Here is a 19920-nt window from a genome sequence, read left to right as displayed (position 1 = left end):
CAATGACAGTGCTTAGTGTGTGTCAGAGTAAGACCTCTTCTTTTTTTGTTGAGCGTAAAACTCAGTGCGTCATCCACGGTTGTAACGCTTGTGTTATTATCATTATCAAGCATCTTCTCTTGGGACTTTTTAATTTATTTTTAATGCTTAATTGCTTCATATGCATCTTTCTTGTTCTGTAAAGCACTTTGAATTACTCTACGACGTGTGCTCGTGCTGTAAACCTGCTTGGCCCTGAATGAATGGGCACGGCAGGCGTATGAGACACATCAAGACACAATATGTATTTCCATTATTGTTTAATGGTCAGTTTTTTTTCTTACAGGCAATTATAATAATTGTCATTATAGTGCACTTTTCCATTTTTTATTGTACAGACATTACTTTTTGTCAACAGTTTTTGTGTACTTTGTTGTGGACCCACCCTCACACACACACACCAATATCTCCCACAGTTTTTTAGACTTCAGGACAGGACAATAAATAAAAAACCTCTTTTGTCTATGAAAGGGGGCGAGTGTGAGGGTCAAGATGGGGACGAGTGGGGAGGGTTTCTGATGATGCTAAAAGGGTCAATGGGTCAGAGCAGGCCCGGGTCAACAGGGGTGCCAAAGGGTGCACTGCAACCTCATTTAAAAGTGTTTCCACCCTCATTTTAGACGCATTAAATAATAACACGCAATGGAATAGTATCATCTTTGCATCCCTTTGACACTCAGATGCACCCTCAGAAAGTCTAGACCCGGGCCTGTGCGAGATAATGTTGAATCAATTAATAACAATGAGAAGAGATAATGATGAGAATTATGGTGACTACAGTGTCGTAAAGGATAGTGAGTGCTACATAGATACAGATGGCATACAATGGGGACAGACATAGGCATACAAATGTATACAGCATCTGTGTATAAAACAAGGGAGAGAGTGATTACATAATGGGTAAGATATGTGCAGGGTTTAGGGTTACTATAATGGCTGCTGGAGGGTTACAAACGAGTAGAAAAAGTGGATTTGAATGGGACAATGGACTGGTGGGGAGGACAGGGGGCGGCAAATCCTTTCAATGGAGCTAGCGAGGTCCCATTGAGTCTTAATGTAAATCACACATCGCCTCGTTTGTAGTCCATTGTTTTGTAGTCCATTCCCATGCTTTCGTCCTAAAATGACCTTCATTGATTGTGGATGGGAGTCGAGCTTGACCTATAGTGCTGCTGCTGCTGAGAGACAAAAAAAGGGCCCATTTGTAACACAACACCTCCGATCAGCACTCAGATATTATGTCCACGTAACCTCGAGAAAGGGGCCAGAAATGCGATTAGCAAGAGTAACGCCAGGTGGAGGCAAAGAAGTGACTGCGAGTTAATTTCAGTGGAATCCCGACTTAAAGCGGAGACAAGAATAGTGGCTGTGTGTTCACGTTTAGGGCGGTGAGCGAAGAAGAATGTGAGACTATTACCAACTAACAAAAAAGTTGGGATACTGTATGATATGCCACAGAGTGCAATCCGATACAACAGTTCATATCAGGCCACAGTCAACATGGTGAGATAGTATTTTTGACATTGCATTCAAATTTATAAGTAAAAACACATCGTAAAATATATATTTAGACAGTGGTAACAAAAGGCTGAAAGGGAAATTAAGAATAATAAGGTCTACGCTTTAAACATTCACTTTTCTAGTAGTAACTTGATATTGAAGCATGTCGTTGTGCTTGTTCCAACTTGTATGTGTTGCTGCTGTAAAAGTTTTGTTTAAAATATAGTGTACATCATTTTTAAAAATTATTGCATTCCTTTTGAGATTGACGTTGCATGTGCGATGGTTTAATCTTGGAATCTTAAAACATTCAAAATGCCTTTTATAGGAGTCGAGTAGAATAAGAATAATAAAGGGAAACTGTCGCACACACAAAAATCATATCATGTTCAGTCGTTTTGGTTTTGCACGGCAGCCAGGAATTTCAGTTTATACAACATACAGACAAAAAAAATAACGCGTAATAAATAAATAAATAAATAAATACATCTGAATAAATATATGGAACAAAATGTACACCTTTGTTTTAAAAAAGTTTCTGACATTCAAATGGTTAGCGCCGTCTTCTCTGCTCGTGGCAAAAAATATAAAAGACATTGGTTCAAAGTGCAGAAAAACAAAGTAAACATTGCAATCTTGGTGTGTGGAGTCTAATTCTAACGAGACAAAATTGTGACAAATGACAGTGGGCACTTCTCATTTTGTTTTTTTAGAGACTGTTAAATGATGTGACTTTGGCGATGTATCAGTAGCTATTTCAATGATGACGAATGTGTTAAAAATTCAGATTCAATCCTAGTGTTAAGTCTAAAATGAATTATTACTGTAAACTTTGCAGCAAGACAAAATCACGTCTACATGAACTTGCTTCGGGCTACTCATGCAAGCTACTCAGACTTTTTTTTTTTTTTTTTTAAACTTTCCATCCAGTGGGGTTGAAGGTATCTAATTACTGATTTCCTCTTCTCTGTTAAAGGCAATATGGTGTCATAGCTTCATTAGTGTATATCAGAAACAATTACACGTCTCCAATGTACTGAAGTAAAGGGCATGTGTGAATAATACTAATATTTACCTTGGTGTTGGGCTCTATTACATCGACCTCCACATCCAGTCATGGTTATCTTTACCGACTGTCTTTTTTGCAAACATTTCACAGATGGCTATAGTAGTTTAGGGTGTTATCTACAAACAGATACAACCACGACTACAGTCAGACGTCTGTCATGAGAGTATTAATAAGGACAGGTACATTGTTTACATTCATAAAGTTGGCCATATTGACACAAGCTAAACAACCAAATTATTCACAGGTTTGTGTGAATTTCTTGTTTGCTTTACATTAGTTTGTTCTTAAGGTCAATAGTGTTGTTATTACATCTTCACGTCTGTCATAAGTGTGCACCGGCAATATATAACCTATTGTATTGTGTTATGGTTTGTATTTGAGCTAGCTGTGTGAAATAGTTTTAACACCTCTATTCATCCACCCGTTTCAACAGTCTTGACTATAAAGTTATGGAAGTTAATTGTAGTCATAAGATCAACTCTGCAAGTGTTAATTCCTGCATACATCCTTTCATTTGTGATTTGTCGAATTACCATTTGGACAGATGATACATTTACAGAGGCAAATCAAGGTTGTAAGCTTGAATTTTGCCTCCTTTTTCTTGCTTCGGGAGCGTGGGACGTTCAACAATGACAAGCTAAGGGTAATTCATTTTAATACCTAATCAGCTTCAAGTGAAAACAACAGCCTTCTCCATACCAGTGCTGAAGATCGATCCGGGGAAACCTACGATGGGGGGACTGAGGAGTGTGGACGTATGGACTGGACGGAGCAAAGAAGAGAACAGGCAGGACGGGGTAACCTCACGACGGTCCTCCAGAGCATTCTTTAGGGGAGGGTTTGTGTCCCGTTTGTAGAAGATAGGAGTCTGGTCTTGTCTTTACTCGACCCACGTCTCTGTAAAATGCTCCCGGTGCTGCTCCCACCGCCACTATCTGTACGTTCCCGCTCGCCTCGATCTGATCCGCTTTCTGAGCGCCGGGAATTCTGTCTGGACGGGGTGCTGGGCTGGCGGCAGAGCTGCCCGTTCTTCTCATCTGCTGGATAAGAGGGACACGTGAAGGCGTAGAGTAGGTGTAAGTGTGCAGCATTTAGCGGAGGAAAACTCACCGACTAAGGCCTGGACAGAGGGCTGGTCGTGAGAGCTGAGGAGCTGAGCCTGGATGCTTTCTACCACTCTCTTGAACCTGCGACTGGGACCTGCCAAAAGAAATCAAAAGTCCTGATGTTGCTAATTGGTTTTAATATTCCTACCATAGTCTTAGCGGACACATTTACCGGGACACAATTCTGTTCAACACAAATCTGAAAGCAGTTTATATCCTGCGCAAGAATAATAACCAGCTTTATTTTGGCGAGTGAGATGAACAGACCATAGCGACAGATATGAGCATGTTTCATATGAGGTCAGCTTATGAACGTCTGTACCTGCTATTAAAGTGAAGGTGACACTGTAGATTCCGATCTCTCTTCTGCCCTCTCGCTCGGCTCGCTCCCGCTCTCGTTCCCGGTCTCCCTCTGAGTAAGCGATGTCCACCTGAGAGAGAAGTTAGCACAGAATTAGACTCACAACAATGATCATGCTGACAGAATAAACACCCTTGTCTGAATCAATCTAAAAGCGATGTGCCCGTCCCGGAGACGCTGTCATCCTGGCACTGTCAAATAAATATGGGAAAGAGTGTCTGGAGTGTCTGCCAGTGTGGTCCAATAGATTTGGTTCCCCATCTGGCGGATCACCAAGCACGGACAAAATGTATGATTCATGTCAGTCATAGTGTTAAATTGGATGAATAGAAATTACGTTTTTGTGATTTCTCTCATGTCTTTGTGATTTTAATGCATTTTTCCTGTTGTGTGAAGCACTTTGAATTGTGCTCTACAAACTTGCCCTGCCTTGCCTAGTATCGCCTCAAAAATGTGAATTTTGCCACAAGAGGGCGTGTATGGTCGGCTCATAGAAGAGGGATACAAAAAGTCTGAACCTTTACAAATTCACAACATTTGTTTTGCGTGTGTTTTTACAATAATGAAGAAATACAAATGTAATAATAACATTGGGTTCCATAATGTTACGACAGACTTTTGTAATTGTTAATACATGAATTAAAATAGAATTTTATTCTCCTGAAAAAAGAAGTATAGATTAAAGCAAGTACTTGGAACTTGACAGGCTTCTGAAAGACAGAGGGCCCTCCGGACGTCTTGTACTCGGCTCTGAAACTGTTTTGGGACACAACGCTGTGGCTCAGAGACTGGATCTGTGGGAGACAGAGAGGTCAGGTCAATAGCAGAGTCAGACGTGTATAACAGTGTTGCACCAAAAGGGGCGGGGCACTGACGGAAAGGAAGGCGTGGATGATGTCTGCTTTGATGGAGCTCAGGGGCTTGTCCTGGATCAACACGAAGATCTGCTCTTCTTTCTCCAGACTGATGAAGTTGCCAAACCAGGACTTTTTGGCCAATCTATAGGAAAACACAGACATATTTCTTAGACACCAATTTTGTAAAGTTGTGCTTAAGTACTGCTTACTACAACTACTGTTATTCCATGTCCCATCTGAATAACAGGATCTCAATAAATAGAAGGCGCTAGAACTGTTGAATTAATGCTGGAATATCGGGACAATGGGTCAAATATGTATTGTCAATGTGCTGGACAAGCTGGACCCTGGACCAGAATACACTGATGAACATGTTCACTTACTCCGGGCTGGACTCTGGAGTCAGGCTGGACATGTCCTCAGACGTGGGAACTATTATCAAAACAGAAAAAAAGAGGAGAAGGTGAAGGAGGACAGACTTTAATTCTATCATTATTATTACATATAATCACAGATTCAGCCATTACTCAGCAGTGCTGCAGACCACAGCCAGAGTTAATATGTAAAACAACAAGAGCATCTCAAACTAGAAGCACACTATCAAAGCAACAATCAGAAACACTGTGCATAGTTGCATAACATTGGATTATTACAGGCACAAAATTGATGAGCTGCTGTCAGCATCCTGTGGCTCAGATTACCTCTGATTGATGTGAGGAGACACCGGATACAGTGCTTTCCATAGTAAATGTCTAGTCTCTGATTTTATTTTTCCCTTTTATTGACACTAATAATAGGATCCCACATTTTAAGTCCAAAGGCCTGTTCCACAAAGCTGGCTGAACGTATTCTCAGTCAGCAGTAATTAGAACAATGGAGAAAGAGAGATGACATTCTTAATCAGGACAAAATATAGGAATTCTAAAAAATATAATATAAGCCATAGAAACACAGACTAAAGGTCTGCGTTCATGTGGAGTTGCCATTTAATGTGCTAAGGTCATGAAACACATGACATATCAGAGAGCCAAGCAGTTTTTAAATCTTAACAGATTATAATAGCATATATTTAATACATTATGATTAAACAATGACTCTCTCTCTCCCACACTAATCCAGCTTCATCAAATCAGTTTATCAGTGCATTTTGATCTTGTCTTGTTGCAGCTGTATTGCACTTACACTGAACAAAAACTTAATTGCAACACTGTGAGTTGAGATGGATTATCAATATTAAATGCTCTGTAAAAAAGATTTTGACAGATTTGTCTATTATTTGTCTAACACTATTTGAAAGAAATAGTTTTTTTTGCAAATAGAAAAAAATGTGTATCTTTGAGTTCAGGTCATGAAAAATGGGCTCAAAAACGTGCAAAAACTGACGTGTTTTATTTTTGTTCAGTGTAAATCTAGAAGATCAGTTAAGTAGGAACACCATTTTGATCACATGACAAAAAATATGACACAAACAATGACCATAGCAAATTATTGAACAAAATGTAATGATCAGTTAATATCTTAATTTGATAGCTTAGTAAAAAAGCTTTAATAGGAATATCAAAATGTTCCTAATTCAAGAAAGTCATTCCAACACAAAATTCTGACCTTGCAGTTTGCGCCGGTGGAAGCGCGGTGACCCCAGCAGATTGTTCTTAAAGGAGTTGAGTCTTGTCCTCCAGTGGGCGGAGCCTGAGGCACCCATACTCCCTCCAGGGCTGGAGGGTGGAGTCAGTGTCAACGTGGCCCCACCCCCTCCGTCTGCTCTGGAGGAGGAAGAGGAGGAGGAGGAGGAAGGGGTACTGGGCTGCAGCTGGTGTACAGGCGTGCCCAGGGGGGTAGGCAGAGGAGAGCCCTGTGGCGTTACCTGGGAGACGGGGGAAGGCGTGGCACAGGAGTTAGAGGGGGAGTTCTTAGACTTGAACACGGACGGGGAAGGGAAGTTGAAGAAGCGTGGGGTGGGGGACAGAAGCGGGGAGGGAGAGGGAGATGGGGGGCTCTGCAGGGGGAGGGACTTCATGGAGTGGAGCTGGGGCCGGTCTGCGGGGCCCTTGGATGGGAGGGTCTGAGTTTTGGGGTCAGGAGATGGTCGAGCGGCGGGCCGGGGAGTGGTGGCGCTGGATGATTTGGGCTCTTTGGAGGAGGTGGAAGCAGACGTGACTTCTGATTGGTTGAAAGTGAAGACTGGACTCTGATGGGGACAGAGAAATGTGGAGAGAAGAGAATGGAAGAATGGTCATGTGACGGATGGAAACAGGTGAAGTAACTAAACATTTGAATAACCAGGGCAATTTTGGGCCATTTAGCTTACTAGAAGTGGAACAAAATACATGTTGTTGTTTTTTTATGCATGCACTTTTGATTTTAATTAGGTCGTTTTACCATTGTTCATTGTTTTATGTTGAACTGAATCACCAAAACAAGTTCCTACGTTTGTGAATTCTGTTCATCGGATTCAGATTTTCCAACTAAAATAAATATATTCTACTAGAATTTGACAGACTGAGACATGCATTTAAACACGTCTGTCAGGGCTTAAATGTAGTCAACATGACAGATATCACATGGGCATCATCCCATTAGTTTGAAAGCTTTGACCGTCCATGATTCCTTTGCCACTGACACAATGACTATCACCATCATCGTCCCATTCTGTTGTCTGCTTTTCTAAATACAATGATTGGTGTTGTGTGTAATTGTATATTATACTCAAACACGTTTGCCTTGCACTTCGGATCACAAACTATGTCTCATCTTTGTGAGAATCTTAAAACTGCATGTGTATTTGAAATGGGTAAAGTTTGTAATAACTATTAGGGTCAATTAGGAGATTAAAAGCTCCTCTTTAACTATCTATACAAACTATAAAAGTAGACACAAAAATCTAAACGATTAGAATGGCTGGTCTGGCTAGAAAAAGCTTCAACAATAATACCACCAAATGGAGGCTAATACATTCTGTGCTCTAAATGTGAATGACTCATGACAACACATATGATGATCATGGCTGTGGATGAGAGGCACAGGAAGTGAGGTGTGATCTAGGATATGACAAATATTCACACTATAATACATCAGGATACTTCACATCAAACACCTCAATATCACAGACACATTTAAGTAAGCCTTGTATATTTTGCAAATGATACATATAAAGGGACTTAGAACTCCAGCATGTTCCAGTGCCCCGTCGTAAATGTATTCTCTTTTACAAGCTCTGTATGAGCTTTATCTGCCAAAAATAGAGCCGTTGCAGAGACTGCAGGCTCCTGCAGGCTCCCACAGGCTCCCACAGGCTCCCACAGGCTCCCACAGGCCCCCACAGGCTCCCACAGGCTCCCACAGGCTCCCACAGGCCCCACAGGCTCCCACAGGCTCCCACAGGCTCCCACAGGCTCCCACAGGCCCCACAGGCCCCACAGGCTCCCACAGGCTCCCACAGGCTCCCACAGGCTCCCACAGGCCCCCACAGGCTCCCACAGGCTCCCACAGGCTCCCACAGGCCCCACAGGCTCCCACAGGCTCCCACAGGCTCCCACAGGCCCCCACAGGCTCCCACAGGCTCCCACAGGCTCCCACAGGCCCCCACAGGCTCCCACAGGCTCCCACAGGCTCCCACAGGCCCCACAGGCTCCCACAGGCTCCCACAGGCTCCCACAGGCCCCCACAGGCTCCCACAGGCTCCCACACGCTCCCACAAGCTCCCACAGGCTCCCACAGCCTCCCACAGCCTCCCACAGGCTCCCACAGGCCCCCACAGGCTCCCACAGGCTCCCACAGGCTCCCACAGGCCCCACAGGCTCCCACAGGCTCCCACAGGCTCCGACAGGCCCCCACAGGCTCCCACAGGCTCCCACACGCTCCCACAAGCTCCCACAGGCTCCCACAGCCTCCCACAGCCTCCCACAGGCTCCCAGTGGCTCCCACAGGCTCCCACAGGCTCCCACAGGCCCCCACAGGCTCCCACAGGCTCCCACAGGCTCCCACAGGCCCCCACAGGCTCCCACAGGCTCCCACACGCTCCCACAAGCTCCCACAGGCTCCCACAGGCTCCCACAGGCCCCCACAGGCTCCCACAGGCTCCCACAGGCTCCCACAGGCTCCTACAGGCTCCCACAGGCTCCCACAGGCTCCCACAGGCTCCCACAGGCTCAAAGGCCTGAATGGGATCGCTCTGCCACTGAGGAGGCGGCGATATTTCTGCAACACTATATCAAATCGGGAGAACCGGGCTTTGTTGTCTTTTATAGCTTTTTCCTGATGAAAAAACTGTGTTTTCCTGAAGTTCTGAATGCCAATCTCAGTTATGTAATGTAAAGATCGGGGCAGGAAGCCAGTGCAGTCTGCACACTGCATCAGCACTGCTGCGTCATTCAAATGTTAAAATAGGTCAGAATTTTCCAGAAGAAACTGGTGCGGCAAGAGAGGCTCCACATAACATTATTCCAGCATTCTGTTTATCAAGGCTGCTGTGTTGAAAGGAGGTTTGAATAATCAAGTTCATTGCTTTTTGTCATCCTGGCAGGAGGTGTTTAGGTCTTACCCTGGGACTGCTGAGGGGACTGGACGACAGCCCTGTGGAGGCTCCACTCACGGAACGAGATCTGTGGAGGAAAATACAGACAGAATTGAATATGTACAAGAATAGTATTGATTAAGTAAAAGTACAAATATAAATGTAGTAGTGAACAATGTCACAGTCAACAATAGTTAGTGCTTGTGAAGCATATTGACCAGAATGGTTTAAACAGTTAGTAATATCACTTCATCAACAATAAAGCCGTCTATTGTGAAGACGTATTGTATTGATGCGTTACTGCTGACCTCTGGCTGTGTGCGTTGGTGTCCAGAGCCCTTCGAGGGGGAGTGGGCGACTGTTCAGTCACACTGAGCACCTCCAGACTCTTCCTCTCGGGGCGACAGCGGCCGATACGGGTCAACATGGGCGAGTCCACACGTTTCCTCGGTGGGTCTGAGAGAAACGTACCAGTTTAGACCCTGAAACTGGACTAAAACAATGTCATAAAAAGTGAAGTTACCAAGGTCATTCCTGGGTGGCAGATCCTCGTCCTCGTAAGTAGGGTAACGTTCTTTTCTGTCCAGTAGGAGGTAGTAAATCATTTTTTCTTGGTTCTCTCTACAAGAACACAGATACAGAAGTTATAAAGAAAGTCCCTGGATTGTGACCCGGACCACCAAGAGAACTGAGGCCCACAAACTTGTCTTTGCACGCCAACATTTCACACCCTTCCTTCCATTAATAGAGCTCTAACACCACAATGTTCAGCCCACGCTTTTAGAGCACAAACAGAACAGATTTGAGTTGTTGCCCCTTTAGTTACTGATCCTTATTGCATTGTGTGGTTCCAAATAGATATTTAATGGCCCCGGGTACTCACTCGTCACTCGTAAGGTCCTGTTTGAGCTTGGGCTGGTCTCTGAAGCAGCCTAATGAGTACATGCTCTCCAGGACGTCCGGGTCCAGATCGCTGGCAGAGACCACCCTCCTCACGCACACGCGCCGGGGAGGGGGCTGCTCCGGGCACGGCTCGTGATGCCCGCTCCTGCAACAGGGGGCGCCACAAAGTACATACTTACACATACTCAGAAGGCACTGGGGTAACAGCATGAAGAGGAACGATTTGAACAGTACTTACATATACCAGGCGTGTTTTTGTATTGCTTCAAGCTGCACAAAAAGACAGTAGGCAGTGTGCATTAGCATTCAGGTCTTATCATAACTCTCATAAGACTTATAGTGCAAGATGAGCATGCTCAGGGAATAATTGCAGCAAAATACTATTAAATGGAGTATGTGACATAGTTTGGGGTTGATAGCTGTAGTTTTTGGGAGCACAATTTACAGCATTTTGAAGGTAGCGGCTGTAAAAAGCACATCTGCTGCTATAGAAAACAGCAATACAATCATCATAACTGAACCTGAGCTGTCATAAAGTGAGGACACATTTCATAGAGAGTCTTTTTGGATTGAGTCAGGAGCTCATTCTGCACTCTGAACTGGCCTGAGAAGCAAAAGAGAATTTTAAATCAAAGTGACAATGTAGTGAATACATCAAATTGAATTGAATGAAATCAATTATTACTATTTGAATGTGTTTATCTCGTATTTGGTGACAAACATAGGCAATGTTTAGGATTTTTTAAGAAAAACTCAAGCATAATCACAGTGGACAAACTTGACAAACTGGACTAAATATGATTGTTATTTTAATTTATCTGTGTCATGATTGTGTTTCCTTTGTTTTCTAGTTGGTGTCTACTTATAACTTTATTTTTAATTGAGCACTTTGGTCATGTTTTATGTCCGTTCTACGTTTTATGTTTTAAACTTTTCAAAAATTGGGAAAAAAAGAAAAGAAAAGTGAAGTAGATAAACTAGTACTAAACAGACTAAAGTGTCCAAGTGTCAGATTATGTGTTTAGTTCATTTTAATCCATAAATAATGTCTAAACTGCGCAGTGATAGTCTTTTTCACCAAGGACCAACAACCACACACTAAAGAAGTTGATAACACTTATGTCAATGCATCTGCAGCAAAACATTCATATCATATTGAATAAAGCACAGATAAAACTTGCAGATATTTTAGCATTAATCCACATCCTCACACGCTCAGAGCTCGTCATTCTCACTCTCTTTATTTCACACGTTATCACTCGGGCGAATCACAAGTGGCCTCTGTGTGTCCTCGGAATCCATCGACACCCTTTTCATTACAAGTTTGGGCCAAATGACTGCCATAAAAATACTCTCCCACGGACTGGTCTAATTTTCAATATCTGTCTAATAGCTTCCGGTAGTTTCCTGAAACGTTCTGAAGGAAGCGGGTCATTACGTGAACTCGTAGTAGCACTTTCCAACCACCTGAACAATGCAGCAGAGGCCGGGGGTTAATCCATTATCTTTATTTTCACTGCAAGTTCTTTTTTGACAAGTCTTTCTGAGTTTCTACATCTTTATACAGGGTTTAGGGTCACTGCAGTTACTTCTTTCTTCACTTCTATACTATGGCCTTTGGCATTTGGAATTGTATTTGGAAAGTAAAAACAGTAAAACAATGATGATTAAATCTTAAAAGAAAGACACAACTTAAAAGACAAACGTTCTAATTCTTGGCTTTAGTAAATAGACGGGTTTGAAGACTGTTGAAATTGGTTCATTATAGTGTTTGTTAACGTGTGACTGTAAATGTGCCTGTAAAAAGTATTTGTAAATCGTTTTGTCCATATATTGTACATTGTTTTAACCGATCATATTTCATGTACAGAAAATAGGGACCGCTCTTTTCAAATAAACATTCTGTCTTTGTCTTATGTATTGTAGGCTGTATTGTATGAAGAAATATTTCACGTCAAGCGGGTATATATATGTATATATATATTTCATGTTCAATGTTTTCTAATCTATCACATGATTATGTTCATGATGTTTTCTGAATATATAATCATTCATATTTTCATTTGCATGGAAAAGAAGTGAGTGAGACTATTTTCACATAATCATATCACTATTCATACTAATACAATGTCTTAAAAAGGTTTTAGCTTATGCCACATAATATCAGGAATTAACTATAACATTGTGTCTCCTGTTTGTAGAAAAAAGAAAAGAAAAATTCAATAAAGCCGAGATTGTAATGCACCCATTTACAAGGATTATACGACTCCTTCCTCCATCGACGCACTAATATTAATAAATGATGAAAGCACATTTTCAAGTCTCTCTAATGCACACGTTCCCTTCTCTTACCGTGAGCCTCTTGTCGGCGTTGACTTCTATCATTCCTTTGAGCAGCGACTGACAGTCCGGCGGTATAAAGTGCGGCATGTGGAACACGCCGCTCTTCACCTTCTCCAGGAGCTGCCGCAGGTTGTCGTGGTCAAACGGCAAGGCACCCTGAACGAAAAAGAGACGCAAATGAAGGAAATCGTCATGTTATGAAGGATTAATATGACAATAGGACAAATCTTCTCACCACAAGAAGAGCAAAAAGGATAACGCCACAGCTCCAGACGTCAGCTCGGCGGCCGTCATACTTCTCACCCTGGATTCAATTACAATGAGTCAAACTTTTGGGATTCACAATTGAGTTTTATGCTGGATTTGAATATGTTTTACTGCTTACTCGTATGACTTCTGGACAGGCATAATGTGGAGATCTATGACAAAAGTAAAGAATGTAAATAAATGCAAATAAAGACATACATTTATACAGAAATAAGGTCAAAAGCTATACAATGCCAGCTACAATTGCTCTCATCCCCCATCTCACCACCCTCTTCAACCAGTCTTTATCCCTCGGCCATGTTCCTTCCATCTACAAACTGGCCTCCATCACCCCCATCCTCAAAAAACCCACCCTAGACTCCGCCAACCTCTCCAACTACCGCCCCATCTCCAACCTGCCGTTCCTCTCAAAAACGCTGGAACGCATCGTCGCCGCCCAACTTCACACCCACCTCCAGTCAAACAACCTCTATGAACCCCTCCAATCTGGCTTCCGCCCACTTCACAGCACTGAAACAGCCCTGGTCAAAGTACTCAACGATCTCCTCACCTCTGCAGACTCCGGGGCCCTCAACATCCTGTTACTACTAGACCTCAGCGCAGCCTTTGACACTATAAACCATTCCATCCTCCTACAAAGGCTGCGCTAACTGGGTGTTGAGGGCTCTGCACTTGACTGGCTCACATCCTACCTCACCAACAGGCAAGAGTTCATTTCCCTCTCCGGTCACTCATCCACCCTCTCCCCAGTAACGCAGGGGGTCCCCCAGGGCTCAGTCCTCGGCCCCCTCCTCTTCATCTGCTACATCTTCCCCCTTGGTCACATCCTCTGCCAACTCAACCTGGACTTTCACTGCTACGCTGACGACACCCAGATATACCTCACCACCAAATCCACCCAAAACCCTCCCCTCAGCCACATTGAAACCTGCATCTCTACAATAAAATCATGGCTCACTCTCAACTTCCTCAAACTGAACAGTGACAAAACAGAGCTCCTCCTCATTGGCACCAAATCCACTCTCAATAAAACTGGTCCCTTTTCACTCAGCATCGACACCTCGACCATCACCCCCTCTACCCTGGTACGCAATCTCGGTGTCATCATGGACCCCACCCTCTCCTTCACTCCCCATGTCAGCCACATCGTCAAGACCTCATACTTCCACCTCCGCCGCATCGCCAAAATCCGACACTGCCTCACCCTCCCCGCTGCTGAATCCCTCATCCATGCCTTCATCTCCTCCCGCCTCGACTACTGCAACTCCCTCCTCACTGGCATCTCCTCCCATTCCCTCCACAGACTCCAAATGGTCCAAAACTCCGCTGCCCGCCTCCTCACCCACACCAGGTCCCGTGAACACATCACTCCCGTTCTCCGCTCTCTCCACTGGCTCCCCATCAAGCAGCGCATAAACTTTATAATACTCCTCCTCACCTTCAAAGCTCTTCACCACCTTGCCCCCCCCTACCTCTCTGACCTCCTCATCCCCCACCGCCCCTCCCGAGCTCTCCGATCCTCCTCCTCTCTCACCCTGACTGCACCAACATCCCGACTCAAAACTTTTGGCGACAGAGCATTCTCCCGAACAGCACCCCGACTCTGGAACTCCCTCCCCCAACCTGTCCGCCACTCTCCCTCACTCACAACATTCAAATCCCGCCTAAAAACACACCTCTTCACCCAAGCCTATGACCTCCCCTACCCCTAGCCTCCTCTACCCCATTGCCTACTCTTCTACCCCTTGTTACATCCCCATCATTTTCTCTCTACTTCTTCTGTCTTGTTCATTTTATCTATATATTAATGTGTACTGTACGTGTTGTCCCCCCCTGTCTGTAAATACCCCCCCCCTTTTTATTATGTTCATTGTCTTTGGGTCACTGAAAAGCGCTATATAAATAAAAGTTATTATTATTATTATTATTACAATATTTAATCCAAGTCTGTCCTAAAAGCTGTGAATGTCAGTGTAGGAGTATTCTGTTGTAGTAAAAGGTTATATATATATTTATTTTATATTTATTATCCCACTCTGGGCTGAGAACGCCCCGCCCACCGCGCGGAGCCTCCTGACGATAGCCTGACCTGTTTATCTATTTGTGTGCACTGTCTGAAGTTTCCCCTGAAGGGTAACAAAGAAGGTGGTTAACGCACTCGTCCACCCACCCGAAGATCAGAGGTTTGATTCCCACTCAGACCAAGTTCTGACGTTGTGTCCTCGAGCATTATTATTAATACTCTACAATGTATTAGGATTGTCTATGGGACAAGACATAAGTTTTGATTTTAAAAGTGCACTATGTAATGGATGTGTTATTGCTTTGGCATAAAAATGATTTAGCTTTTGCTTTGATTTTTTCCAATACAATGTGGTTTTATTGCCACAAAATGATCATTATTTCTGTGGGCGGAGTCACCTCTCCACTGATCTGACTTTTCTGTCGGCCACTGCCATCGCTTACCCATCTCTAGACCTCCAGCATTACAGGGAAACATCCCCATGGAGACGAGGTGGTTACATAGTGCACCTTTATGTCGAGTGAAGGTTGAGAATGTCACTCACCCGCAGCTCGTTTCTAACAAACTGTCGCCCACTTGCAACGAGGCCATGCCAAAGTCTGCTATCCTGATGTTGTTCTTCTCATCCAGGAGGAGGTTCTCTGGCTTCAAGTCTCTGTGACTGCACGACAATCAAATATATCGTTAATTTAGATGATATTTTCGACTAAAAACAAAAGCACTCACCATATGGAATGACTGTGGCAGAAGTCGAGGGCCGAAATGATCTGTCTGAAGAACTTTCTTGCCTCTTTGGGGGTCAGTCTACCCTTTTTCACCAGGTAGTCGAACAACTCTCCCCCTGAGACATGCTCCAGCACCAAGTACCTGCGAAATCAACCAAAAACACGCACCAAAATCATGGTTAACCTTGAAACGTCTCTTAACCTTGCCATGTTTTTTGTCTGAGAGTCAAGGTTGCATTTGCGCTGGCAGATTTCCAGTGTCAAAGATGAAGGAGATTGAAGCGTGAGTGACGAGAGCGGAGATTAGATACTCACAGATATTTGTTATTCTCATACACGTCGTGCAGCTTGAGGACGTGAGGGTGTTCTATAAGTTTAAGAATAGCTATTTCTCTCTCCACCTGGAAAAATAGAAGGGAGAGAAGAGGCGTGAAGAGATTAGGAGAGTTCTTAAATAGTGGAAGAGGACAGTGAGGAATAGAAACGGCACGTTGTTAATATGGCGGCGCGGAAGATATAAAGTGAGTAACAGATAAGAAGATAGATAAGTCATTATTAAAGCAAGTATTGCACAGATTATCCCATGATTCCTGTGTTTCATAAACCTATAATAAACCATATAACCTAAAATACCTTGACTTGTTTGTTAAAATAAAAGACATTACCTGATAAACTGAATTAGTTACGTCGTTATTAGTTTTATTAGAAGATTTTCAAACATAACTTCAATAATATCTGATCCATTTCCTCAAATATGTATTGGAATGTTTAGGCTACTTCATATTTGATTGAAAAATACAGATACTGCGCTCACTTATTGACCAAAACAAAAGGATATCAATAACTTAAACATAGCCTTGCAAAATAGACAGTGTTGGGAAGAATACTTGTAATTGAGTGACATATCCTGAACATTTAAGTGTTTTGTAACATTGTCAGATACATGGTGCAATCAGAGTATCGTGAATACTTAGAATACTTTCAGTTGCAGTATATTATAGTGTAAAACGGCCAAAGGAGTAAAACAGCTTTATGTTTGTTCCACTCTTTGTTATGCATCGTTTATCACTGATTAGAGAAGAAAAAGTCACATAAGAGCATCAATAAATGAAACAACTGCCATGTATTTCTTTGATTTCAGTAAAGTAAATGTATTCTGAACGCCACCGAATGACAAAGTAACTGCAATACAATTACTCCAAATCGGTATTTGCAATTTGTAATCAGATACATATTTGGAAAACCCTGAAAATAGGCCGTGCGATCTGATTTCGAGCGCGCCTGCTTGGCTTTAGTCGCTAATATCTGAGCCCTCAATTAGCACGGCCAAAGCGTCTATTGTTGGCTTTACAGAAGCGCTGCCCACACAATCCACATTTACAACTTACAACACGCCAGTGGCTTTCCCTGACAGACACACACTCTCCATTTGCGATGCTATTTTCTGCTTAAGGGAGTGCACTAAAGCGATGGATACGATACCTTCATCAGGACGGATTCTGAGAGCTTTTCTCTGTTCACGATCTTGATGGCGACCTTCTGTCCCGTTATGCAGTGGACCCCCAGTTTCACCAGGCCTGGGACACAAACACACACACATCACTGAGAGGAAATGTAGTTTAGTGGAGCAAGCACACAAATGCTGCTGTGACATTTAAAAGGTCAAAGGAGACTTAAGGCCATGGCCGCTGTCCTTTTAGTATTGATTTGTCAGTCCAGAGTTATTTAACTGAAATCTTAATTAAAACAAAGCGGATCATTTTGTTTGAATAGTACAAAGGGAACGAAATGAGTCAGCTCATGTTTGTAGTTTATAATAATTTATAGTGTGATATCATTGTGCAGTAGTAATAGAAAAGATCTTTGGTGCAGAAAAATGTTGCTTCTCACAATCTTACAATAATCTTTTTCTTTTATTTCATCCCCTCCTTTTTGAACAATAGGCTATGACTGTTGATTACTTATAAATGATCCTCCCAAATCTTATGATTCTATCTGACTGGTATCGGTTTTGGATCAATAGTGTGACAGACAGATTCACTCTTACGTTAATGACAACGTGTTCCTCAGTTAAAATAGGCGATTGCTATTAATGTCAGATCTCCAGTTCTCAGTCATGTTTCTGCTGCACTTGTGTACTCGAGTAGAGCATTTGTGCCACAGCCAGTGTAACAGTCCATCTGGCCTGTCAGGTCAGCAAAGCACTACCAACACAAACTTTCTAAAGAAACAGTTGGACAGATTTCCACTCGGTCTAAGATGAGACATTGCTCTGAGGGAGGGAAAGAGGTTTGAACAATCACAATTAAGCCCCAAAAATCACTTCAAAAGCACAGTTCATCCACCAATCCACCACTGTGCTCCCCAGCTGCATCTGCTCTTACCTGTTTGCCCCTTCCCCAGGGTCTTCTCCAGCCGGTAGGGCCCCACATACTGAGTGGACTGGCCCACCGAGAGCTCCTTGCTGCTCATCCTTCTCCACCAGCCTTTTACGTCCGTCACCGTGGTATATTTAGAAGATCTAAGCTATGGGACTGAGTCGTGCTGCGTGCGCGGCGCCGGTAACGCACATCACAGGCGATCCGGGCGGCGTGCGGAGGGGCTGGTCGCGATGGGAAGCCGGGCCCTGCAGGCTACTCCCATGCACTTGCTCGTCATGCAGTCGAGGTGTGTCTCAGTCCGGACCCAGAGAGTGGCATCCTCCGACAGATCCCGTGGAATGGAAGGCGTCCGGAGGAGAGGCCGGGGTGTTGCTGCGGCGCGTCCTCTCAGCGGCGCGAGTCCGAGATGTTATTCCAGGATGGACAGGAAGGCTGCATTTACCACACATTGATTTCTGTAAGAGCACAGTCTCAAATATCCCAAGTCAGAATGGCCTGGTCGATGTCAGGGACCCCCCCCTTCCCAGGCTCTTCTTCACCCCCCAAAAAGCACGAGCACATCACACGTAACGTTCCCCTTTCATCCCGCCGCGTGTGTTCAGAGCGTGTGCGGCGGACGCGCGGTCCAGATCATCATCTATAATAACAGTATCAGGCAGAAGAATGCTTTTCCAATATCCGGTGCACACTTCTGTGGCTCCCTCCCTCCCTCCCCGGCCTCGCATCAGGGGGAAAGAGAAGATGAGGAGTGGAGCTTCTTCTTTCTTTTTCTTTTTTCAGCAAACAACAGCCAGAACGCACCTTCCTTCCATGCGACAAAAGAGGTCAGATGCGCGGCTCGGTCCTGACTCTGGCATCCTCGGGGGCCCTTGTCCTTCTGTGGCTCTCACCCTCTCCCCGAGGCCGGATGTGCTCATGATATCACCGCGTCCTCTCTCCGCTGCTACACCCACACCGTCCTCTTTACGCGCGACGTCAGGGCCGCTCCGAACGTGCCCGTGTCCCGTAAATATCCCCGTCTCTCTCTCTCTCTCTCTCTCTCTCTCTCTCTCTCCTCCACAGCAGCTCTCACACCGCTGCTGCTGCTGTCCTGGAGTCAGCATCCGGGTACCACTCCACCCTTCCGAGCATCCCTCCCTCCCCTGCATCCCTCCCTCCCCTGCATCCCTCCCTCCCCTGCATCCCTCCCTCCCGAGCATCCCTCCCCTGCATCCCTCCCTCCCCTGCAAAGCACCCACCCTTTTGTTTTTTGGAGCGGGCAAAAAGCAGGCGGGATGTGATTGGTGGAAGGATGCGGAAGTAGCGCATGGTCCAGCAGCAGGCTACATTTGCACAAACACACATGCTACAGAGAATAGCATGCATAATTTACATACCTGGTTTGCAAAGTGAGTATGTCATAAATAGAATCTTGACGTTATAAAATACAATGTTTTTATTTTATCTTTATTTTTCCCCTCCATTCCTTATTAGGAAATGAGAGGTTTTGTCTATAGAGTTTTATCTTATTTTATTATTATATTATATTATATTTTTATCTTTATCTTTTTATTTTATTTTATTTATTTATTTTCCTCGATTCCCTAATAAGATATGAGAGGAGTTTTGTTAATAAGAGTTTTTTGTTTTGTTTTAATAGACTTCTTCTATTAAGCGTGTTTATTTTTTTATATTTTTATTTTTTCAACTTCCTATAAGTTATCTGTCCTTTTCCTCTGTATCTACTGCGTTGCAACAATGAAATTTCCCCATGTGTGGACAATAAAGGAATATCTTATCTTATAGCACATAACATATTTATTTTTTATATTTAGATAATAACACATTCATAAC

At 43.8% G+C, this 19920-nt stretch overlaps 1 protein-coding gene across 2 annotated transcripts; it reads right to left on the bottom strand.

Annotated features, from left to right (window-relative positions):
- Positions 1-282: 282 nt before the first annotated feature.
- brsk1b (BR serine/threonine kinase 1b) lies at positions 283-18381 on the bottom strand. 2 transcript variants are annotated; one of them, XM_072443540.1, is made up of 20 exons: positions 18091-18381; positions 17189-17283; positions 16022-16107; positions 15708-15848; positions 15526-15642; positions 13077-13110; positions 12927-12995; positions 12701-12847; positions 10587-10618; positions 10329-10493; positions 9969-10066; positions 9754-9901; positions 9473-9533; positions 6538-7120; positions 5316-5364; positions 4951-5074; positions 4768-4869; positions 4037-4145; positions 3719-3808; positions 283-3645 (listed from the first exon to the last, which is right to left on the bottom strand). In XM_072443540.1, exons 1-20 carry the CDS (start codon positions 18176-18178, stop codon positions 3437-3439), a joined length of 2547 nt encoding a protein of 848 aa, XP_072299641.1. In that variant the 5' UTR covers positions 18179-18381; the 3' UTR covers positions 283-3436. The 2 variants fall into 2 exon arrangements, with proteins under 2 accessions (XP_072299641.1, XP_072299642.1); XM_072443541.1 differs by having other exon boundaries at positions 6538-6796.
- Positions 18382-19920: the final 1539 nt, after the last annotated feature.

This window comes from Eucyclogobius newberryi, unplaced genomic scaffold (genome assembly GCF_026437365.1).
Source record: "Eucyclogobius newberryi isolate DKJ021-1_F unplaced genomic scaffold, fEucNew1.0.hap1 SCAF_13, whole genome shotgun sequence".
NCBI classification, from domain to species: Eukaryota; Metazoa; Chordata; class Actinopteri; order Gobiiformes; family Gobiidae; genus Eucyclogobius; species Eucyclogobius newberryi.
Note: the sequence above shows the minus strand (reverse complement) of the source record. Positions and strands in the feature narration are given on the sequence as shown.

Excerpts from the sequence above, each read along its gene's own strand:
- brsk1b (XM_072443540.1), bottom strand. The coding sequence starts at position 18,178 with ATGAGCAGCAAGGAGCTCTCGGTGGGCCAGTCCACTCAGTATGTGGGG. Across the intron at positions 13,111-15,525 it reads TTGTTAGAAACGAGCTGCGG|ATCTCCACATTATGCCTGTC; the intron begins GTGAGTGACATT and ends CTTTTGTCATAG. Across the intron at positions 7,121-9,472 it reads GTCCCCTCAGCAGTCCCAGG|AGTCCAGTCTTCACTTTCAA; the intron begins GTAAGACCTAAA and ends TGTCCCCATCAG.